This window comes from Platichthys flesus, chromosome 20, assembly GCF_949316205.1.
Source record: "Platichthys flesus chromosome 20, fPlaFle2.1, whole genome shotgun sequence".
Classification (NCBI taxonomy): Eukaryota; Metazoa; Chordata; class Actinopteri; order Pleuronectiformes; family Pleuronectidae; genus Platichthys; species Platichthys flesus.
Genome location: NC_084964.1, coordinates 16,728,226 through 16,747,158, shown reverse-complemented (window position 1 = coordinate 16,747,158; position 18,933 = coordinate 16,728,226). Strand labels below are relative to the sequence as shown.

At 44.4% G+C, this 18,933-nt stretch overlaps 2 protein-coding genes across 3 annotated transcripts; one reads left to right on the top strand and one right to left on the bottom strand.

Annotated features, from left to right (window-relative positions):
* Nucleotides 1-2,348: 2,348 nt before the first annotated feature.
* atp2a1l (ATPase sarcoplasmic/endoplasmic reticulum Ca2+ transporting 1, like) lies at nt 2,349-12,675 on the top strand. Of its 2 annotated transcripts, XM_062378606.1 has the most exons (24): nt 2,349-2,632; nt 3,506-3,523; nt 3,827-3,909; nt 4,988-5,092; nt 5,930-6,068; nt 6,757-6,837; nt 6,923-7,008; nt 7,095-7,392; nt 7,487-7,653; nt 7,746-7,834; nt 7,946-8,048; nt 8,146-8,277; nt 8,435-8,551; nt 8,659-8,877; nt 8,961-9,072; nt 9,375-9,598; nt 9,703-9,923; nt 10,022-10,224; nt 10,309-10,394; nt 10,478-10,611; nt 10,734-10,851; nt 10,960-11,077; nt 11,373-11,421; nt 12,355-12,675. In XM_062378606.1, exons 1-23 carry the CDS (start codon nt 2,515-2,517, stop codon nt 11,378-11,380), a joined length of 2,979 nt encoding a protein of 992 aa, XP_062234590.1. In that variant the 5' UTR covers nt 2,349-2,514; the 3' UTR covers nt 11,381-11,421; nt 12,355-12,675. The 2 variants fall into 2 exon arrangements, with proteins under 2 accessions (XP_062234590.1, XP_062234589.1); XM_062378605.1 differs by lacking the exon at nt 11,373-11,421.
* Nucleotides 12,399-17,418, bottom strand: sult1st6 (sulfotransferase family 1, cytosolic sulfotransferase 6). Its single transcript, XM_062378626.1, has 7 exons — nt 16,754-17,418; nt 16,042-16,170; nt 15,734-15,831; nt 15,429-15,555; nt 14,462-14,556; nt 14,100-14,280; nt 12,399-13,347 (listed from the first exon to the last, which is right to left on the bottom strand). Exons 1-7 carry the CDS (start codon nt 16,938-16,940, stop codon nt 13,235-13,237), a joined length of 930 nt encoding a protein of 309 aa, XP_062234610.1. The 5' UTR covers nt 16,941-17,418; the 3' UTR covers nt 12,399-13,234.
* Between the last annotated feature and the right edge of the window lie 1,515 nt (nt 17,419-18,933).

Sequence of the window (18,933 nt, the reverse complement as noted above, 5' to 3'; positions counted from 1 at the left end):
ATATTAATTGTTTCCATTATTTGGGCAGCTGTGGCTCAGGGGGTAGAATGTGTCGTTCTGTAACCAGAAGGTCGGTAGTTCGATCTCAGTCTTTCCCATTCCGCATACCGAAGTGTCCTTGGGCAAGACACCGGACCCCAAATTATCCCTGATGGCTGCCGCTAGATAAATATGTGAATGGGTGAAATTGCTGTGTAAAGCAATTATTATTATTGTTATATAAATACAGAACATTTACCAAAATAAACCTTTATTGTTGTATAAATCAAATGCGGTTAATTATTTAATTAGGCTGTTAAATGTTTAAATAAGAATAAATCTCAATATTAAACGTTCATCTTTATCTGAACCGAAAGTGATTTCTAGCTGTTTGTTTTAATTTGGGGGAATATTTGTTGATAATCAAAAAAAAATCTGTAGTTTGTCCAAATGATTTGACAGTTATCTAAATTTATGGCAGGTTTGTCAAGTAGACAGATTTTCTCTCTTTGTTTCTTTAAGTTTACACTGAGTATATTACATAACTGTTAACATACGTAAGGACACAAATGGCTTCCGCAGCTGTTTCCCTTTAGCACACTTTCTTTGACCTGATTTGTTGGAGTTCGCTCACCAACCAGTCCAAATACACTTTGGGACAAATGCAACTGGTTGCGCAACAACTGCCAATAAGGGCATTTTCAGACCAAAGCCCATTTCACAGCCTTCACGGAGCTTGACACTGCGACACTTCCCACAAACAACACAGCCCGGTAATAAATAGACTGCGGCAAAAATGTGTCCTGTAGCTGTCAGGGGTGCTGAGCACTGCCCACAGCTGCTCCTATAGGGACACCTGTCAGTGTATTGATTAGCAACAGCAACTTGGATTCCTGTGCCTGGAGGAGTCTGCATCAGCCAGCAGCCAGTTTACTGCTGTTCAAACAAATAGTAAATCAGGAATCTCAGCTCCTCTGTCATGTTACACTGGATCTGGTGTGTCAGATGTGTGTCTGATGAGTCAGAAATAACTAAATCGATCAGGGAAATAAAAAAGAGCAAATTGTGTAAATGATAAATGACCAAACAGTTTCTTTATAGAATTAAACAAGACTATTCTTAACTTCATCAGGAAGTTTACGTTTTCATTGTTTGCTTGTTTGTTTGCAGGATTGTGCAAAACTACTAGATTTGGATTACCATGAAACTTTGGTCTTTAACATTGCATTTTTTAAAACATTTTTGTTCATTTCTCAGAAAGTCAATCACAGATCCTGGTGAAAACAATCAGACACTTTTAGAGGATGGATATTAACGGGGTTTACGCAATTTGTTGCAGATCCAATTAAGAATTTGGAAGCAGTGAATAAAAACGTGGTTTCTGTTCGGGCCTCGTTGGAGGTTCTACTTCTCTACGTCGAATCACGTTGACCCTTGTTTGCCGGGTATAACCGATTCAATGCTCTGGCTCCACCACAAGGGGCCATTGTGCCTCGCTGAATGGCCGTTTGAGGCCCGGATCGTCTGTCCCACGTCTACTGAGGCCGAGCCATGTCTCCCTGCTGCCTTCCCCTCCTCATAAAAAAAGAGAAATAAAACCTGATCCCCCTGTATCTGCAGCCAGGGCTTCTCCACGGTGCTGCAGTAGTATGACACGCTGACCGTCCTCCTGGCGTCCATGCCCCCCCCCCACTCGCTGCTCTGCTACACACTTTTCTCTACGATTTCCCATATCTTACCCAACATTAAATCACACAATCATGTGTCCGATATCGTGAGTTGTCTCTGGCTCTGTATAACCTCAGATCAAATGTGCACATGTTGAGGATTCAGACTATTCGAACTCCTGGTTTGTGCTTTCAGCTTTGCTCACAGTCATGGAGAACTCCAGGTGTCAGAGTGCAGACACGTCCAAAGAAATGCCAGCTAATTCTTGTCTGGAACTATTTGTCCACTATCTCCCTCTGTCTGTGTGTCTCTCTCCGGCTCGGCCACCTTCCTCAGCAGAAACCAGTTGAGCAGTCACTCAATGCACCCCCCCCCCCCCCCCCCACCACCCACCCTCCTCCCTCTGGATGATCTCCTGTCTCACTCTCTCACCTTCTCCCCCTTCGTCTTATTCCACTGACCATGCATGTTCCAAAAACAGATCTCATTTTCATCCACGGTACGACACCCCCCCCCACCCCCCCCCACCCCCAATCAAGCCCCCCTGCACCATCACTGTGCAAGACCACCTCACCTCCCCATTGCTCCACCTCGAGCCCCACCCTCACCATGTCCTCCCATGCTGGAATTTGGAGGCGTGTGTCGAAGGGGTGTCCACCAATCCCGAGGTCTTCGGGGGGTATATAGCCCTGCAGAAGGTTACAGTCATTCGCTCTTTCTGTCAGTCCAGGATTCCTGAATAGGAGGGTGCCGCACTTAAGGTGAGGGTGGTGGATCAAGGTTAAGACCTGCAGAGAACAACAGAGAAGTAAAAGAGGAAACGGAAAGCCACGGTTAGACGAAAGATACCTCGTCTATCCAGCAAGGATGGAGAACGCTCACATGAAGCTCCCGGCCGAGTGCCTGACGCACTTTGGTGTGAGCGAGGTCAGCGGCCTGACCCCCGACCAGTTCAAGAAGAACCTGGACAAGTATGGCTACAATGGTGAGATGTGGGCGTCGGGGATGGGATGGGGGGCCTTCTGAAAGAAGTAACCTTGAAACTTATCACTTAGAAGTTTGAAGATGTTTGCATTCAGACTACAGCCACTGCTGCTGAGACCTCCGCTCAGGCCGGGTTGAGGTTTTTGCGTGTGATGCTTTTTTAGAGAGCAGTTGCAACAGCTGGTAGAAATGCAGAGACATTGAGAAGCAGAGACTTTGAGGGCTTTGACGGGCTATTTAAAGATAGCCAAAGAAGATGGCTGGAGAGCGAGAGAGACAGGTGATGGCTCAAGAAGCTTCCTGGGTGATATATGGGGCGGGTGTGAACAGGAGAGGTGGATAATTTTAGGCCAGGCAAAAAAGGGAGGTCCTTAGAAGGCTTAGGGCTAAATGATCCCTAATATGATTGTGAATCAATAACTGGTGTAAAGGCAAATTAGATAAACAGACTTTGTGATATTGTTCACAAAGTCTGTTTATCTCTGTTGTTTCTGTTTCATGAGCCGCCTTTAAACTTCATGTTTTATTATGTTAAGGACTTTTTACAATGAGCAGCCACTTCAGGGAGGTTTTCCTCAGGCCTAGACTTCTCATTAAAAAACCATCTGATGTCAATTGAGGATTCAGTTTGATGGACTTCTTTAATCGTTTACAGCTCTTGAAGGGATCAAGTGTGAATCCCAGGGAATTTTGAAAAGGTGGACGTCAGGGAGTTTTAGAATCCAGTGACCTTGTGCTCACATTAAGGATCTTCCACCGAGAAGTAAATCTTCTCTCGAGACGTTTCCTGATGAACATGAATGATTTCAACTCACCACCTTTTTTCTCTTTGTCTTTTTGTTTTCTCTTCCTTTACCTTTGTGTCCGACTCCAGAGTTGCCGGCTGAAATTGGTAAGTGTTCGTCCGTGCAGCCCCATTTATTAAATCAATGCTCCACACACCTGGTTTGACCCAGATGGATTTGACCATCATTACTACTCTGAGCTGGCCCTCCTCCACAGAGGGGTTGTTGTAAAAACATGGAGGCAGAATTTTGATTGACCCCATGACTAATGAAATTACATTTAAGATCACTTGTCAATGAATTTGACTTAAAGTAAATCCCTTTGCATACAAATACACACATGCACATTTCAGTACTTGCATCTAATTGTCTGATTATTATATCTTGATTAAATTTTTTCTTTTTCTCAGGTAAGAGCGTGTGGGAGCTGATCGTAGAGCAGTTCGAGGACCTGCTCGTCAGGATCCTGCTGCTGGCTGCTTGCATCTCTTTTGTAAGTGAACAAGTGTTAGGGATTCTTTCTCATCCATGCCGCACATTTCAAACTGTGATCACTTCTGTCACATTAATTTTAAACTCAAGAAACAGCACTAGACACGATAAGTAGCAACAAATTTCACATATCTCAGCTCTAGCAACTATTTTCCATGACAGAATTGTTTATGCACATTATATTTAAAACTTATCAACAGCGAAAAGATCTACTCTTAAGGTTAAATTAATTCATTTATTTCACTTTATGGCCCAATAACCTCTGGCTACTCTCCTGTGTACCATCTGGAAATGAGTAATAAATTGAACTTCAAAACCCACAAGGAGGAAACCTATGACACATACTAATCCAGCACACAAGTGTGACCACTTAGCCTAGACAACTTCTTAAACCGCCTCCAACTCCCTCCACCCTTCTGTGCAATTTGGAGGACAACAACTTGAGAGGAGGGAGGCAGATTGCAAAGGCTTGTCGGAGGTGTATTAATTCCTATGCACAGCTTTCACCCCTTCGGCCAGCTGTCAGGATGGCCTTAGAAGGCGAATATTGAGGAGCCAGTGAGAGATGGGGTCAGGGAAGTATAGGGGGGCTGAGGGGTAAGGGTTTATTTTAAGAAAGCCCAGAGCTGAGGAGAGAAACTGAATCCTTCGGGAAAGGTCAGGCCTGAAGGAAGGAACGAAGGGCCTCCGCAGAAAGAGGGTGGAAGTCAGAAGGAGCCATGAGTTATGGGACCATGAGATCAAGTTAACAACAATTACCTAATCAGATTGTGACATTCAAGCTAGCTTCAAAATAACAGCCTTTATTACTGAGCTTATACTGTAAATGTTATCCCACATTTTATAATTAATTTCACAAAGTCCTGGTAGCAGCCTCCACATTCCATAAATAAAATATCAACTTATTATTCATCTATCACACGCTACACACAATCACACATTATATTCACTATGAGTCGGTCCTTCTGGTGTAATGAAAATGTTTTAACCGTGTAACTGGTCCAATCAATATAATTGTATGGAGGTATGACCTGCTGTCTCCACTCCACTGACTCTACTCTCCCCCGCTCTGACCTCAGGTGCTGGCCTGGTTCGAGGAAGGTGAGGAGACCATCACCGCCTTCGTGGAGCCCTTCGTCATCCTTCTTATCCTGATCGCCAATGCCATCGTCGGAGTGTGGCAGGTCAGTGACAGCGCGCCGTGCATTAAGCAATCAGATGTATCCATTGCAAAGCACACGGGTTCCAGTTACTGCCATGTGGTTCTCCACGCACACGGGCGCAGTTGCTCAACTGGAAAACGATCACTTCTACAGCGTTGAAGGTCAAAGTAGTGACTTTCAAACCCGAGTAAACAAAACCATTGGCTAACATGGACATGAATCCAAAATCTGACGTGACCCCTTTCCGATTTTTTAAAATTAATTGCAGACATCATGCCTAGTTTATGTTTTGAATGCAGCGTTTGGATTATTCACAATATGCAGGTCATTCAACCCATTGAGTAAACAGCTATGCTATCATTAGACATCAGTGAGGGGGGGAAATCAGCTGCTCATTAAAGTCAGACCTGACTCCAGCAGAAACCTGCTGTAAAGAGATCTGTCTTCTGCAGCTCGGATCAAATTTTATTGTTTGAAATATTATTTCTGAACACAGCATATGGCATCTGTCTCAGATTTCCATACATACATTTTTATTTATTAAAAGAGGCACATGGAAACCTGGTTCAAAGTAACTTAGTTTGGAATATAGCGTTTAACCGGCTCATATGTTGTCAGTAGGTTGTGTGTCAGTGTGTCATCTCTGTGTTTAAGACTCAAAGCCTCTTAGAGGACATTGCCAGTGACATATCAAGGACAAACTGAGTTTTACATCAAACCAGGATAAGCATCCGTGTTGAAAGTCTGTTTTATGATATCCAGTGTGCATCAGACCAGTTTCCTTTTTCTGAATTAAATGCTTGTTAACCCCTAACCCTAAATAACTACTCATGCCTGTTTTGTCTGTGTTTGCCACAGGAACGTAACGCAGAAGACGCCATTGAGGCTCTCAAGGAGTACGAGCCCGAGTTGGGAAAAGTCTACCGCTCTGACAGGAAGAGTGTGCAGATTATCAAGGCCAGAGAAATTGTCCCTGGAGATATCGTGGAGGTGTCCGGTAAGAAATGTCCACTTGTTATTTTTCCCAATCCTGCAAACACTCACGTCATATTCGCCACAATCTCTTGTGGCAGAATCATGTTTTATAACAATGAAGCTGTGAAACGACAGTTCTGCTGAGAGAAAGAGAGACAAACACAAGCTCAGGGTAGATGTGCCTGGTGGAGGCCGACGCCAGATCCTTGTGTCTTTTTAAGGCAACGAGAGCAGGGCAGGACGGGGCTGTGAAAACATGCTGACTGGAGGAAAACAGAATCACGAATATAAATACCCTCCCTGGCACCTGCCGCACCTCTTCTCCCTGCCATTGCCCACGTCTGTTCATTTGTCAGCTTACACCTGTTGCCTCTCTGGCCAGCTGCCCCCTCCCCCTCAGCCACGGGCCATTCTCATTGGGCCGAGCGGGTGTCCCTTCAGGTTTAGCCCCCATTATGAAATCCATGGATTAGGATCGAAATTTAGCGAGCCGTCTGAGTATTTGGTTTTTATTTTGGGAGTCATTTACAGTATTATTGTCAGTAGTATTATTTTCAGGTTGGGTTTTCATGCATTCACGAGTGAAATTAAGTCCATTGAGTGTAATTGGAAAATAAGTCAATAGAAGATATTTCTTGATCATATAAAAAAAATTATAATAATAAAATGATGAATTCAATTCTGTGCTCTATTCTCTGCGATTCCCACAGTTGGTGACAAAGTCCCCGCTGACATCAGGCTTGTTACAATCAAGTCCACCACCCTGCGTGTTGACCAGTCCATCCTCACTGGTAAGCCTTACAGAAGCACTCAATCTGCCTCTGCTGGTTTTGTTCATCGGCCGTTTGGATTTCATTTCCTTGTTTCCTCTCTCAGGTGAGTCCGTCAGTGTGATCAAGCACACTGAGGCCGTCCCAGACATCAGAGCTGTCAACCAGGACAAGAAGAACATGCTTTTCTCTGTAAGTGTCCCATCACCAGCAATGAGGATTTGATACCTGCCACCTCCACCTGTTTTCTTACCTTCCTCCTCCTCTCTCCGCCACAGGGCACCAACATCGCCGCTGGCAAGGCCATCGGTGTGGTTGTGTCCACCGGAGTCTCCACTGAGATTGGCAAGATCCGTGACCAGATGGCCGCCACCGAGCAGGAGAAGACTCCTCTGCAGGCCAAGATGGACGAGTTCGGCGAGCAGCTGTCCAAGGTCATCTCCCTTATCTGCGTTGCTGTCTGGGCCATCAACATTGGCCACTTCAACGACCCCGTCCACGGAGGCTCATGGATCCGCGGCGCCGTCTACTACTTCAAGATCGCTGTGGCTCTGGCCGTGGCTGCCATCCCTGAGGGTGAGGAAAAAAGAAAAGAAGTTTACTGAACGACACGTGTTTCTCCACTTTTTTACTTTTCATCACACTCACAGTTTTGACCAATGTCTCCCAGGTCTGCCCGCTGTCATCACCACCTGCCTGGCCCTCGGTACCCGCCGTATGGCTAAGAAGAACGCCATCGTCAGAAGCCTGCCCTCTGTGGAGACTCTTGGCTGCACCTCCGTCATCTGCTCCGACAAAACTGGAACCCTCACCACCAACCAGATGTGTGTGACCAAGGTGGGTGATTGAATCAGAAAGAAATCGCTCCACAGACAATTTGCCAGAAAGCCTTTCGGCACAGAAAAACCTCTTTGTTTCCTCCATCACAGATGTTCATTGTCAAGTCTGTTGAAGGCGAGCATGTTGACCTGGACGCTTTCGATATCTCTGGATCTAAGTACACCCCCGAGGGCGAGGTGTAAGTTGATTTTCAGTGCCATTTATCATCACTTATTGCAGCCAACCACTCAAACATCAACATTCATTTCTTTGTTTATGTCTTATTTTGTTCTTTTTCTTTGTCCATCAGTTCCCAGGGCGGTGCCAAGACCAACTGCAGCGCTTACGACGGCCTGGTTGAGCTGTCCACCATCTGCTCCCTGTGCAACGACTCCTCTCTGGATTACAACGAGGTACAGGCATAGAGACGTGCAGACTGTTTGCCGTCCTGAACTCTCATGACCTCCCACAGCTTAACACACTCTCTCCATCACGCTTCTTTTTCTCCAGACCAAGAAGATCTTTGAGAAGGTCGGTGAGGCTACTGAGACCGCCCTGTGCTGCCTGGTTGAGAAGATGAACGTGTTCAACACCAACGTGAAGAACCTTACCAAGATTGAAAGAGCCAACGCCTGCTGCTCCGTACGTTTCCTTTTACTTTTCCTGAAACAACCAGTATGATTCTCCCCTTTAGTCCAGTTCATTGTGATCCACTGAGAGCCATTGGATCAGTCCTTTTTCCATCAAGGAATCACTGCGTATTTACCTAAAGGTCTCTTTTCTCGGATTCCTCCATTAGGTGATCAAGCAGCTCATGAACAAGAAGTTCACCCTGGAGTTCTCCCGTGACAGGAAGTCCATGTCCGTGTACTGCACCCCCAGCAAGGGTGACGGTGGCGCCAAGATGTTCGTGAAGGTCAGTTCCGGCTCTGTCATCCCTCTCACAGCCTATGATCGGACATCTGCACTCTGACTGTGCTGCGTTCACCGTGACAATCAAGTAATCGTCTGTCCTCTCCACAGGGTGCCCCAGAGGGTGTGATTGACAGGTGCGCATATGTGCGTGTTGGCACCACCCGCGTGCCCCTGACCAGCTCCATCAAGGAGAAGATCCTGGCTGTCATCAAAGACTGGGGTTGCGGCCGTGACACCCTGCGTTGTCTGGCCCTGGCCACACGTGACTCCCCACTGAAGCCAGAAGAGATGGTCCTTGAGGACGCCACCAAGTTCGCTGACTACGAGGTGAGAAGACAACATGTCCATGGGCTGGTTGTTGAGGCCGTGTGGACACGACTGTGACTACATGCTGAAATTTCTCTCCTCAGACTGATCTGACCTTTGTTGGCTGCGTGGGTATGCTGGATCCCCCCCGTAAGGAGGTCATGGGCTCCATTGTGCAGTGCAGACAGGCTGGAATCCGTGTCATTATGATCACTGGTCAGTATTATTGATTGTATAGATTATTCTCAATGCACTTCTAACAATATAATTACATATGAAATGTGCAATTTTGGCAATTATTGCTATTTTGAATTTTAAATTTAATGGAAAATCTACTTTCTAAAGAGTGCAGCTCTATGAACTTTTATAAATGCAGAGACTGAATATAATTCATATACAGTATTATATTGTATTGTAATTCCCATTTACTGTGGATAGTGTTTAAAAGGTATTAATCCACCTCTCCTCAAACACGTTTCATTAACTCTCTCCCGAACTTCTCCCTCTCCACAATTCAGGTGATAACAAGGGAACCGCCATCGCTATCTGCCGCCGTATTGGCATCTTCAAGGAGGACGAGGATGTTTCCGACAAGGCCTACACCGGACGTGAGTTTGACGATCTGCCCAGCCATGAACAGGGAGAGGCCGTGCGCAGAGCTTGCTGCTTTGCCCGTGTGGAGCCAGCCCACAAGTCCAAGATTGTGGAGTTCCTGCAGAGCTACGATGATATTACTGCTATGGTGAGAGTTCGGCAGCAAACCTAACTTCACTGAAGTGCTACTGTTTTTCCTGTTACTGGTATTGCAGCCTGTTGTAGTGCTCACAGTAATCCCTCCGTCCCCAGACTGGTGATGGTGTGAACGATGCCCCTGCCCTGAAGAAGGCCGAGATCGGCATCGCCATGGGCTCTGGCACTGCTGTTGCCAAGTCTGCCTCTGAGATGGTCCTGGCTGACGACAACTTCTCTTCCATTGTGGCTGCTGTTGAGGAGGGCAGAGCCATCTACAACAACATGAAGCAGTTCATCCGCTACCTCATCTCCTCCAACGTTGGTGAGGTCGTCTGGTGAGTGGCCCGAGGAACACAGGCTCTGATCCACAGCTGAACGCCCTCTTTCTCCCCGCCTCGGTCTAAACTTGCATTTTTCTTCTTCACTCTCTCAGTATCTTCCTGACTGCCGCTCTCGGTCTGCCCGAGGCCCTGATCCCCGTCCAGCTGCTGTGGGTCAACCTGGTGACTGACGGTCTGCCCGCCACCGCTCTTGGCTTCAACCCCCCGGATCTGGACATCATGGGCAAGCCCCCACGTTCCCCCAAGGAGCCCCTGATCTCTGGCTGGCTGTTCTTCAGATACATGGCTATCGGTGGTAAGCATCACGCTGTGTTCGCGTTTCCTGTCAAATGCAGGAAGAATGTTTTCCTACACTGACGCCGTCACCTTTTCCCGTCAGGATACGTCGGTGCCGCCACTGTCGGTGGAGCTGCCTGGTGGTTCCTGTACGATAGCACTGGTCCCGGTGTCTCCTACTACCAGCTGGTGAGTCCTTTTTCTGTCTTGTCTTTCACAAACACTCACACGCAGATGGTCCAGAACCTAACCTCACCTCCTGCTCTTTTCAGTCCCACTTCATGCAGTGCTGCGATGAGAACGAGGACTTCGCCGGACTTGACTGCCACATCTTTGAAGCCGCTCCTCCCATGACCATGGCCCTGTCTGTGCTGGTCACCATTGAGATGTGCAACGCCCTCAACAGGTAACGACCTTAAAATGTGTTTCAAATATTGAACACCAGGCTTCTGTTCGGCCTTAGATCACGACTCCTGTGGTTTCTTCACATGTCAAAGATATTTATTCTCATTTCTCTCCTTTGTCCAGCTTGTCTGAGAATCAGTCTCTGCTGCGCATGCCCCCATGGAGCAACTGGTGGCTGCTTTCCGCCATGACCCTGTCCATGTCCCTTCACTTCATGATCATCTATGTTGACCCCCTGCCCGTAAGTCAGACATCCATGCACTCTGCACTTTGTGGTTGTGAGTGCAAATCTCCCAGTCTCATGGATTTATCTTGTCCCCATCCTAACTCCCACTCTTCTCTACCCTAGATGATCTTCAAGTTGACCCATCTGAGTGTTGAGCAGTGGCTCATGGTCCTGAAGCTTTCCTTCCCCGTCATCTTGATTGATGAGGTCCTGAAGTTCGCCGCCCGTAACTACGTTGAGAGTAAGTTGTGTTTTTTTGTATTCTAACTCTGACAAATTAAAACAAATTCCCAATTTAACAGATCACCTTTTACTTCTACTTAATGATTAATTAATTAATTAATACTGTCATACTTCTATTAATTATTCATTAATATTAAAGTGTGATCCTTCTTCATCTCACCGTAATTCAATTTTTATTACATCATCTCTTCATCTGTCTAACAATCCACCTGAAGCCCAATAATACCTGTTTTCATCTGCCTGCTCTTCTCCCCATTCACCCTTAACTCACCTAACCCTCTTTTTATTCACAGAGATTTAAATTCAGTCAACCCACCACCATTAGCCTGTAACTAAAACAAGGTATTATACTGTGTACTTGTAGTTTGTGTGTGTGTTTGTGTGTCGTCGTGTGTGTCACTGCTCTGACGCAGCTCTGTCCTCAGTGGTGTCTCCATATTGTCGACCCTGGGTTCTCCCGCACAACTCAGCAACACCACTGAATCACGTATTGCATCACAAACTGACCAGGTGTCATGGTGCTGAGTTGATCTGGGAGATCCCTGAGGTCCTCCGCGCTCTCTGTTCATTGTTATATATTATCACACTGTGTAGTGAGAGGCCTCAGCAGGTGAGCCAATCCCCATCGGAGCTGCTGCTGTTACAGTGTGTGTCTGTCGGGATGTTTCTGTCCATGTGTGACCAATGCTCGTTCTGGTGCTTCCTTTGTCAGAGTCACTTTCAAACTAAAAAAAACCTTTGGTGACCATTTATTTTAACTTTCCAATTGAGCACAGAGTATATAAACATTTGATAAACAGCTCACAAGACATTATTTTGTGGTCACGAGCAGATGAGAGATTTTATTCAATGTTAATTGCCACATTACATTGATTATGTGCTAAAATAATCCGTTACCAAGATTTTTTGAATAGATATTTTTCCGAGCCTCAGTGGGAAAGTCAACGATTTCTTAAGAAGAAGCTTTTCATTGTGTAGATGCATGTTTTCGTAGATTCTTTATTCCTGTATAAAGCTTCATTTGAAGTATTTTCTTTACAAATTCCATTTTGAAAAGACTTAAGCTGAATGACCCAATGCTGCATTTTTACAAATTTGCTTGCTGCTCCAATTAGATTTGATGTCTAGAAATATATTGTTCTTGGGTGAAAGGTTATCACACAGGGATCAGTTCCGTTTGGGGGAAGTTTACCATAGTTTAGGTGTCATTTCATGTCACTGTCATGAGCCCGCACATCCTTTCCCCTCTCTGATTTGTCCATTTTCTCTCTTCAGCAGGCACAATACAACAATAGAGATGTAGAAGAAGAGGATCTTAAGGGTTGGAGAGAAAGAGGTGGAGAAGGAGAGAGAGAGAGAGAGGAGAAGAAGATCTCAACCAAAGAGGGGAGCCATAGTGGGCCAACCAAAAGAAGAGGAGAAAACATAAAAAAACACAAAAAAAACTTCATCAAAAAACACAAAACATAAAAATAGCCTCTATATAAGGAGGGAGATTTAATTAAAATGAAGGGAAGTATCCATACAGATAAAATATTTAAGATTTTATTCTAAGCAATAAAGTATGTATTAAAAGTGATTTTTTTGTTAAACTTGGATATTTTCCGCTGTCGTGTTTTGGTGTCCTCTGTCCATTTTCCTATCATTGATTTTCCAGCTCATTACTTTTATTCTAGTCTTTGTCGCCCGTGTCCCGTGCAGCCTCCCTGCTTCCGGCTGGGCTCTGTACAGCGTGGTGTAGGGTTGCAGGGTGATTTCATACGAGCAGAACCACCACGTGCCTCCAGCTGCCGGCGCTCTCTTTAGGCTTCACGCAGTCAGTGGACTCATGGAGGTCTCATGACTACATGGGCCTGTCCACGCGGTCACAACACTTTTGGTCTTATATATTGTTTACTTGATAAGATGCAATAAAGTGATAATTACAAAACTCATGCACTTGTATTGTGGAGCACATTTTTATTGATCCTTCACACACACACACACACACACACACACACACACACACACACACACACACACACACACACACACTCACACACACATGGCAGTTTAACATTTGGTTTTCAGCTTGCATCAGGATTACTCGTAGTACTTCCTCTGAGAGCTGCCCGGTGTCAGTCCATCGCCGAGCCGCATCAACGTGTAAAGTCCATTAGATGAGGCTCCTGAACGGGATATTGACGCCCTTCATTTGCTTTTCATAGTCTTCCTCAAACATCTTCGATTGCTCGGGTGTGAAATGGTTTTTCCAATCGCCCACTTCACCTGAAAAGAAACAAAAATACAAGAAGGCAATGTGACAGTGTTAGTTATAGAAATAACTGAGATGTAAGACTCTACAAGTAGCTGTTGCGGAACATAAGAGCTTCAACTGATTATTTCCCTCAGCCACTTGTCAGAAATCTTTACCTAAAAGGCCAAACAGATGACCTCAAGCTGCTAATAGTTCAAAACTTTAAAGAAAGTCAAATTATTTCCCCACGAGACAAAGAAAACCAGAACATTTTCACGCCTGAGAAGCCGTAACCAGCCAAGTTTCACCATCTCTGCTTGAAATCTCAACTACAGAATCAAATTGTGGCTGAATAGTGTAATGCTGACAAATTAATTAAAGAATGGAATCATCTTTTGAGCTCAAGGGAACATGAAGGTTTGTCAGAAAAAAAATTAAAACACCAAGCAAAGGCAAATAACACAGGGACCACTGTGTGGCAGTGTTGGACTGAACAATGTTCAGGGTGTGGACTTACAGTCGTAGTGTTATAAAGTACAAGTGAGTCCTGACTCTGTGAAGCTTCTACTGTTGAGTTGATGTTGACAGGGAAGTTGGTTTGACTTTACATCACATCAAAACTTTTCATTTAGTCCTGGTTCGATCGTGAGTGTTTACAGAAGTAGGACAGGGTCAAAGGTCATAGGTTGTGTTGACATTGGAACCCGCCTGCTCCTGCACATTTTCAAACATCCTCATAATATCTGGTTTCTGGACTAGACCGAGGGCGGAGGATAGTTGGCACCTTTTCTCATGAAGGAGGAGACGGATTGGTTGAACACAGAGGCCGGCACGCAGGAGTAGTTGGTCATCGGATTCTCCTTCATGCTCTTGAAGGACGTGAGTTCCACAATTTGACTGATGACCTCATCTGAGACCGACAGGTCCAGGTACCTCATGATGCGCTCAATTTCACGCCGGGGATTCTGGGGGAGTACATATGATGGTGGGAGAGGTTTTAATACAAAAGTTCAAGAGGGAAAACGTGAACATTTTACATTCAGTGTTGTATTTTGGGAGTTGTTTTAAATATTTGGCCCCTGTTTTCTTATTAATCACCTCTCAGATTATATAAGGTGTGATTTGTTATATTTGTGTTCTCCTTACTTCTTTGATGTCCTCAAAGAAGAGGTACAGGATGTTCCTCTTCTCTCTCTCCGCCCAGTATCCTTTCACATGGTCATACCAGGAGCCCCAAGACACTGTAAGAACAACAGAAGTCAGAGAAAGACTCACATGAAAACACCCAACTGTCTCTACTGTGCTATAACTCCTCCTAGATTCTGATTTGTTAAAATTTTTAAATTCTGGTTCTTTAGAGCAAGCGGGTTCAACCTTCCAATGTTAATAAGTCATTAACTTATCTTTGCAGATGAGTTATTAACTTTCTAATGGTCATGATAACTCCCCTCGACTGACGTTAACCCCCTTCCAGCCGTGCATTTGCTTTAAAAGCCCTGCACCAGAGGCTTTATGTTCCCTATCTATTTTAACTTTTACAACGGCAGACATGATGGTTGGAGAGTTAGTGGGTGAAGCTTTAACCCTGTAAGACCTCATGGCCAGTAAAAAACTAACTTTGACATGTTATTACCCAATAAAGGTTATAAAACAATATTGTTGACATGATGATTTGACATCTGGAAGCCATGGAGCAACATCCACTTAGTTTAAAGTAAGAACTCTTGCTGTAAATCCAATATTCCTTTCCCTCTGTTTTTGGTCACCGCCAAATCCTGAGGGAAATATCCGGTTCTTTATCTGCTTAAAGCTTAATAATAGACTGTTACATGATTTATTAACAAAAACAGTTTGATAAACCAACTGTGACCATTTGCACCAGCTGGATAAACAAAAAAGGATGTGGATCCCAAAGTCTGACTGAAACAGGTCATGCATCGATTAAAATGACTAGCAGTAAGTTTCTGGAGGGAAATAACCCTGACTTTTCTTCTGATTCACCAGAAGCTTTTCTTCAGGGGTAAGTTATTAACTGGGTTAGAAGCTTTGTTCACAGAGAAATGCTCAGTTTCGATGTAAAATGACACTGAGGAATGTGAATGAATCCGCTTACACTCTCCACGCATGAACTTGTGGACATAGCCGTCCCAGGGGCCCGGCTCCGGCTGGGTCAGATTCATCTTGTCAAAGTGGAAGTAGCTCACCACATTGTCTTTGGCATTGCGTGCCACGTAGATCGTCTGAAGGGATTTACAACAGCAATACAAAGAACAGGCCATTTGAGGAGATCATTGCTTAACGACATTGTATGGTTAACCTCTCACACGATTTACGTGCATTGTGTCATGGATCAAGAAGCAAGCCGGTTCACTGCAGGAGCTTCGCTCTCAGCACAAGCTCTCAGGTGTCGAGTCTTACTTTGCACTTGCTTTCCCAAAATCCAGTTGGCACCAATTGAAAAGGAAGGTGTGTCTTGATAATTCTCGGCGGATCCATTTTTGACAGAAGCTCAAGACCTGAGACACATCATGATCAGAATTTGAGTTGACGTGCAGGACCAATGTGGAGAATTTGCTAAAACGAACAAAAAACATTATCCTTGAGGTTTAAAGTCACAGATAGAAAACAATCAACTCCCAAACTAAACCACAAGAAAACCACCTGTATTAAAAAAAGTAAATAAAATCAAACACACACATCATCATAACAACCTCGTGAACACACACCTGAGGGAATGGGCGGGGGGGAGAAGATCTCCAGGAAAGGACTGCGGACGGGGGTTGGGGCTCGTTTGCAGAACTCTGCATCTCCGTTATGAAGAAGCAGGTCAACAATCTCCTGAGTCCACGTGGTCCCTTGATTCCACAAATCACAGAAAATAACACTGAGCTGAATGAATCAGTCCCTCAAGGGTTTTTGAGGAAAATTCTATCTGACACCAAACTGCCTGTTCATTCAGGCCTAAAAACAGCAAATTGGATTTTCCTCCATTTTAAGAAGCTCAGTTAGCCCTCACTCTTCACCAGACATGTTATGTCATGATTTAATTCAATTAATATTATTTTTACGTTTGTTTTGTCATCATTTTTGCTTCATTGCTCTTTGTGTTCCACAAACTTTGCTTCAGTAAAGGAAAAATAGTTTTATACTGTTGCTTGACGTGTGAGCAGCATGTTCATTTATACGGTTTCTTGAGGCCATATTGTTATTTATAAAATGTATCAAAAGCTGTCAATAAATAAAGTGGGGTAAATAAAATACAATATGTTTCCCTCTAGTATACATGTGTATATATATCGATCCGTTGAAGTATAAAGCAGTAAGTGTAAATCTACTTAAATGTAATACATGACGAGATGCCTTGTCCAGCACTGATAACTCACTCAGAGATTTACTGCATACGAACAAAGCTGCGTCTGGCAGCAGCTGTCTCAGTACCTGCTTTGGGGTAGGTGGCGATGAAGATGTCCGAGGGGTCCGGACGAAAAGCCTGGATAGAGTCAAAGTTGTTGGCAATGTGGTTCATGAGAGGAATCCCTCTGATCGGGATGAGAGGGAAGCGAGAGATGGAGTCGTTGGCCTTCTGAATGGCCTCGGTGTAGGACACCTCTTCCTGCTCGGACATGGCTGACACTGTCAAGAAGAAGCCAACAAGCAGAAGCTAAAATTCAACTGGAAAGTGATCCAAGCAACAGCAGTGGGCCGGTTCCTCTGGGAGATCCTCTCTCAGCTGCAGCCTCCAAGCCTTTGTCAAACATTCACTGTTGACTCGTTCATAAATTCCAACGTGGGAAACCTCTTCCTGTTTTGTCAGGCCCACGATCCTTGTGTTTGAATCCTGGTCACTCCTCTTGGGTGTGCTGCTCAGAGCTGTCCTGATTTTGTCTCCTCTTGCTTTAAACCCCTCTCCAACATCTGCATCCAATAGCAGGAATCTCTCTGCAGTCTCTCCTGAAAACAACCCCTCCCGGCTGAGAGCCCAAGTCCCTTCCTGACCGTTCTCCCTTCGCCCCTCTGTCTATCTTTGTAACCGTGTGAGTGCTTGTTCCAGGTTCTTATCTGAGTGAGATCCCTGAAACCTGCAGAGGCAGACCTACATTAAAGTGCCCTTGCGTAACATTCCCAGTTACGTATGAAATCCACTTTTGTCCACAATACTACCCCAACTGCTTTCTCTGTAATTAGAGAAAGGGGGAAAAAAGGGAGGGTCCTAACAGAGCTCAAACAACTTTCTGAACATTTCCTCTGCCTTAGCCACAAATCATCATGTTACAACATGCAGTGGTCGTAGATGTTGCAACAGTTACCACATGACAACAACAGTTATTGACGTGTACCTTGTGTTTCAGGCCCTTTGCAATTTCTTTGTCTTTCTACCAAAGAAAACAGCTAATGTCAGAGTAAAGGGCTTGAATGTGTGTCACCAAAAAAAACTACTTTTTGTGAGAGACAGGAAATGTGTAGACGCTGCTGCTGAACAACCTTTGGACCTAAACTCCATGAACCTAACTTCTATTCCCATGAATTCTTATATCTTGAGCTGCATCATATCTTCCTTGATATGTACGTATCATGTATATATGATATGCACGGATATGTATTCATACTGTATGTATTCATAGTGCTGTTTGCTCAGTTCATCCAGAGGCTGCTGCTTTCAATTCACATTCCAGGAGTTTCACGCTTGATTTCCTGCCAACGCTCTGAGAATAAGCTCAGCTCTGCAGCTCCCTGAAACCTTATACACAGGAAGAGAAGAGTTTATTTCAATGGCTGAAAACTCACCGAGATAAATGTAAAGTTTAGAGCAACCTGGAAGACAATGTTTGAATTTGAATGAAAGTGGATGTTTACGAGAAAGAAAAGGTTATAATTCCAAGAGTTCTGTTGGGTTTACTTGTTTTTCTATGGGAATAAGGAAAGTAAAAAGAAACCAATCTTCTGCAGATGAGTGTATTTAGCAAATTGATCATTTCTGATCTCACGTTCAAGCAACACTTTCTCATATCAGATGTGGTTTAGAGGCTCAGCAGCGTCTCCATGTGGAGGGAGGTTTGCTGAAGCTCTGTGTCGGTAATGGGTGCAGACAGAGAAGAAGATTCACACAGAACGTCAGAGCAGCAGGTGAAACGAGGACACACAAGCGATGACGTTCTCCAGAGACTGAGATAACACGAGGAATTATCTGTCTTACAAACTGAAAGGTTTTCGTCACCGAAGAAATTCATGATTTTCCTTCCATGAGTTATGAATTTAGTTTAAAAAGTAACCATAACAGGAGCATCCGTTTATAGTCAGTAAGATTACATTTATTTAATTTTGTACAAAACCACCAAACAAATATATTGATGCTCCAGTGTTTAATGCCAAATAGATAGGTATGAAATAAATAATCTCATGAGTACATTGTGTAAAATGTATAAATGAAGCTGTAAATTGCAATTTAAGAACACATCATAATAAAATAATATCCCATCATTATTTCTTTCATCACTACGACAAATGTTGTAAACTACATACATATAAAGGTATAGGGTTATAGAAATATTTTAGTTTCTTACCTGCTTCGATTAAAGGTTCAATGTGTAGGATTTAGTGACATCTAGTGGTGAAGTTGC